The sequence below is a fragment of the Engraulis encrasicolus genome, chromosome 5, assembly GCF_034702125.1.
Source record: "Engraulis encrasicolus isolate BLACKSEA-1 chromosome 5, IST_EnEncr_1.0, whole genome shotgun sequence".
Classification (NCBI taxonomy): Eukaryota; Metazoa; Chordata; class Actinopteri; order Clupeiformes; family Engraulidae; genus Engraulis; species Engraulis encrasicolus.
Genome location: NC_085861.1, coordinates 27,128,168 through 27,133,167, shown reverse-complemented (window position 1 = coordinate 27,133,167; position 5,000 = coordinate 27,128,168). Strand labels below are relative to the sequence as shown.

The 5,000-nt window shown below is 44.3% G+C and overlaps 1 protein-coding gene across 1 annotated transcript in view; it reads left to right on the top strand.

Moving 5' to 3' along the window:
- hace1 (HECT domain and ankyrin repeat containing E3 ubiquitin protein ligase 1) overlaps positions 1–5,000 on the top strand; it is a 42,736-nt gene that overhangs the window by 27,020 nt on the left and 10,716 nt on the right. The window contains exons 17-18 of the mRNA XM_063199026.1: positions 1,018–1,115; positions 2,550–2,637. Coding sequence (XP_063055096.1) covers positions 1,018–1,115; positions 2,550–2,637 — 186 coding nt within the window. The remainder of the gene's footprint in view (positions 1–1,017; positions 1,116–2,549; positions 2,638–5,000) is intronic.

Below are 5,000 nucleotides of genomic sequence, written 5' to 3'. Positions count from 1 at the left end.
TGACGAGAAGGAAAAGAATGTACAGTATTAAAACAAAATGTTTGCTATAGCGTCTCGAAATATCATAAATGTTCACCAATTGCAGTGGGTTCTGGGATGTAGCTGGCATGATAGTCCACTGATCACTGGGCAGAGTTGCGGTCTGTCAATGGGTGCTGTTTGTTGTTTGGTCTAAATGATGACGCAGGTGTCAAACTACAGGCCCAGAGGCTAAAATCCGGCCCGCAGTGTCATTTCTTTTGGCCTGTGGGATCATTTCAAATGTGTATCGCATTGGCCCACATACACAATTAATATGGGAATATGATTTGAAAACGTTTAATTCGTTTTTGCGAATTAGAATTTTACACCTTTGGTCTAGACAGGATGACACAGGTGCTCCATTGCTCTCAGATCAGGTATTTCGCCTAAGGCATGTGTATAGTTCGTCATCTCCCTAGAAACTGTTGTCAGAGATTCTGTGTGTGAGCGTTTTGAGTGCGCTTTTTTCCTCTCGTTTATTTTTCAATGTTTGAGTTATACCCCTGTCATCCCTTTCACAACTTCAAAAAGTTTCCTGTTGGAAGTTGGGATGTGTTTTTCTGTGTTATGGGCTTTTGTTATGATGTATTTTTAATGGCTGCTGTCACAGGGGCTTGTATTTTCTTTGTGTTCAGATTTTCTGCTATTTGTATCACGGTCTCCTGCTCCAATCAGCTGAACCTTGACTGACCCCTCACCCGTGCACCCCCTTCTCTCCCTTTCCCCTTATTTCCTTCTCTCCTTCTCCCCCTCTTTCTCTGCCTCCCCTGTCAATCCTTCCTTCTTCTACGTTTTCCGTCCTTCTTCCCCTCTTTCAAACTCTCTCTCTTTCTCTCTTCCTCTCTCTCTCTCTCTCTTCCTCTCTCTCTCTCTCTCTCTCTCTCTCTCTCTCTCTTCCACTCTCTCAACCACCCCTCTCCCTCTGTGCCCTTTCTTTCTCTCTCACTCTTTTCCTCTCTCAACCAACTCTCTCTCTCTCACCCCCCCCTCCATTAGACTCCATTTTCCGCAGCAGCTGTGAGGTGGTCTTCAAATCCAACAACCTGAAGCTCAAGCAGGGCATCGCCGTCCGTTTCCATGGAGAGGAGGGAATGGTGGGTGATTGTGTGTGTGTGTTAGAGAGGGAGAGTGTGTGTTTGTGTTTCTGTCTATGTGTGTGCTGAGAGAGAGAGAGAGAGAGAGAGAGAGAGAGAGAGAGAGAGAGAGAGAGAGAGAGAGAGAGAGAGAGAGAGAGAGAGAGAGAGAGAGAGAGAGAGAGAGAGAGAGAGAGAGAGAGAGACTGTGTGTGTGTATATAGTACTAGGCATTAATGCCACTCAAAGCCTCAATTTGCTCTCACTCTCTTCAGTCCTGACGGTGTGCACGCGAGTGTATGTGCTTTCTCTGTGTGTGTGTGTGTGTTTGTTGTTCTGTATGTGTGTGTGTGTGTTTGTTGTTCTGTATGTGTGTGTGTGTGTTTGTTGTTCTGTATGTGTGTGTGTGTTTGTTGTTCTGTATGTGTGTGTGTGTGTGTGTGCTGTTCTGTATATGTGTGTGTGTTTGTGGTTCTGTATATGTGTGTGTGTGTGTGTGTGTGTGTGTGTGTGTGTGTGTGTGTGTGTGTGTGTGTGTGTGTGTGTGTGTGTGTGTGTGTGTGTGTGTGTGTGTGTGTGTGTGTGTGTGTGTGTGTACTAGGTGATCAGTATGTGTGAATGTAAGTGTGTTGCCACTCAGAGAGCCTCTGTGGCCCGTGCTCTTCACACCCTCTGCTCGCTCCACTCTGCTCCGCTCTGCCTGTGTCCCTCCCTCTGCTCTCTAAAAGCTTTCTGTGTACGCCTGCTCCGGTGTTTCAGCAGCGCTGCGCAAACACATAATCACTCTGCGCTGTTATGGCACTTCAGTTGCACTAGGGCTGTCTGTCACAAGGCTGTGTGTGTATGTGGATGCGTGTGTTTGTGTGCGTGCACGTGCGTTTGAATGAAACTCACTGCGTGCGTGTGCGTGCGTGTGTGCATATGTACGTGTACATGTGTGTGCGGTAGGCTCAGCCTGTCTTTCACAAAGTTGGTTGAATGTGTTCATATATACATGTATATGTGTTTACGTGTGTGTGCATGTGTTTTTCTGTACTGTGTGTTTAGAGAGCGAGTTCAAGTGATGAAGTGGCCTTCATATCAGCCTGCATTGCCTCAGGCTCTAGAACCCTGTAGAGCTCCTATTGTCATGCTTATTGCTGATCCTCGAAATGAAACATTTATTAGCATTCATGTCTGACATGATTCCCATTGCTGGCCGATATTTGGTGTGTGTGTGTGTGTGTGTGTGTGTGTGTGTGTGTGTGTGTGTGTGTGTGTGTGTGTGTGTGTGTGTGTGTGTGTGTGTGTGTGTGTGTGTGTGTGTGTGTGTGTGTGTGTGTGTGTGTGTGTGTGTGTGTGTGTGTGTGTGTGTGTGTGTGTGTGCGTACGTACGCGTGCGCGCGCGCGCGCATGCGTGCGTGTGTATGGGTTTATGCTATTGACATGTCTGTGTTTGTTTTGTGTGTATTCCAGGGCCAGGGTGTGGTGAGAGAGTGGTTCGACATCCTCTCCAACGAGATCATTAATCCCGACTACGCTCTCTTCACACAGTCGGCCGACGGTGAGACCCGCTACACTCAACACAACACGCACTGTGCAAATAGTGGGCATGCATTGTGTTGTTTGGAAATGGTTGTTTTTATGTGTGTGTTTGCCTGTGTGCGTCCATCTCTCCCTTTCTCCCTTCTTCTCTCCCTTCTCCATACTCGCTTCCCTCCTTCCTTTCTTCAGGAACAAAGCCCTAGAAGTATTATGCAAATGTCTGTCAGCTGCTAGATGGCTTGCGTGCGTCCATCCATTTGTTTTTTCCCTTGTTGTCTGTGTGAGTTGCCAATATGTCTATGAATGTGTGTGTTTTCTTTGTGTGCATGCCTGTGTGCGTGTACGGGTGTGTGACACCACTCGTGATTTGTTGATCTATACTGTAAGTGGTCTAAAGTCCTTGACTGTAAATCCTTCTGTGTTTGCCAGAGTGCGTGTTCTTGTAAGTGGCCCTTTCAGATCTCTGGAGATTTTAATTGAATCAAATTCAATTATCTCTGTGTGTGTGTGTGTGTGTGTGTGTGTGTGTGTGTGTGTGTGTGTGTGTGTGTGTGTGTGTGTGTGTGTGTGTGTGTGTGTGTGTGTGTGTGTGTGTGTGTGTGTGTGTGTGTGTGTGTGTGTGTGTGTGTGTCTGTGTGTGTGTGTGTGTGTGTGTGTGTGTGTTCAGGAAAAGGCGTAAACAGCCCACTGAAGGTTAAACAAAAAAGTTGAAGGCAAATTAATATAGGAAATGTTAATTAACAAATCAAACAGCAGAACTGCTACAGTAAAATTGCTGTTGGAGCAATATTGCACTCAGCCATAGTAATTCAAAACACACACACACACACACACACACACACACACACACACACACACACACACACACACACACACACACACACACACACACACACACACACACACACACACACTGTCATAGTGCAGCTGTACTGACTGAAGACTGAATTCCTAGACCCTGATCACCCATAATAACAGGGTTTCGACATTAAAATGCAGTTTGCTACAAAATCATTATACATTATACATAATCATTAAATGATCACATTGTACTTTGAAGTGGTCATTACAGCATTATGACATTACAACAGATAAGTTAATTACTGTTTAATTATTACAACTACATTACATTACACTGATACGTTAATCTCAAGCTGTTCTGTACTGAAGTTATTCAGGTGCCGAGTATTAGTTCAAGTCCCTGGAGCAATATGGGGTTCCTTTGCTGAAGGGCACCTCAGCCATGGATGAGGATAGCCTGACTCTCGACAGACCTCTGTAGTTCTGCACAGTTTTTCAAGCTCCATTCACTTGGTCTGGGAGAGTGTGCGTTGGGTTCATTTTTAGAAAGCACGACTGTATCTACCATTTTCTTTCAGTCCTTGCCAGCAAGAAATTCCTTCAAAACCGTTCTCTTTTCATCTTCCAGAATCACTATGTGTTTACGCTAGCCTACAATACAGTCTACAATACAGCTGTCGTCACTGCGAGCCACCATTGTTACTACTAGTGCAGCCTGTAGGGCCTATTTGCTCGTGTTGTGTTTTTGTACTGTACAACAAAAAGTGATAGAAAAAATGTGTAAATATTTTGGACCGTTCCTTGTGCCTATAGTCTTCCTAATGTGCTCCTTAAAGGCACACTATGTGAGATTTTTAGTTATTTATTTCCAGAATTCATGCTGCCCATTCACTAATGTTACCTTTTTCATGAGTACTTACCACCACCACCAAATTCTAAGTATTCATTATGACTGGAAAAATTGCAGTTTTCATACATGAAAAGGGGGATCTTCTCCATGGTCCGCTGTTTTGAATTTCCAAAAATGACTCTACTTGGACCATACTAGAAAATATTTGTTTATTACTTAGTAAACTTTCATGTAAAGATTTTCAAATTTGGCAATAGGCAGCCCAGTTTCAATGAGCAGCATAGTTGCAGTACCTTTTTTGACCATTTCCTGCACAGTGTACCTTTAAAAGACATGAATGTAACCATCATGTCTCCATGTAACCTGTAATGTTCTACAATTTGGCTCCTCACATGGCATTAGTCAGAGCTACAATATTTACATGTCGTCAGTAGTATGGTCTTTCTTTGCCACTGTTCTATAGTATGTGCAAGTATATGTGTGTGTTTGTGTGTCTGCACGTTTCGGTGCTTGCCCATATGTGTGTGTGTGTGTGCAAATTTGTGTGTAGTGTATGTGTACACTGTATGTACTTGTTTTCTATATGTGAGTAGATATTACATTACACGCACATGCACACACACACACACACACACACACACACACACACACACACACACACACACACACACACACACACACACACACACACACACACACACACACACACACACACTCTCTCACTATCCTGT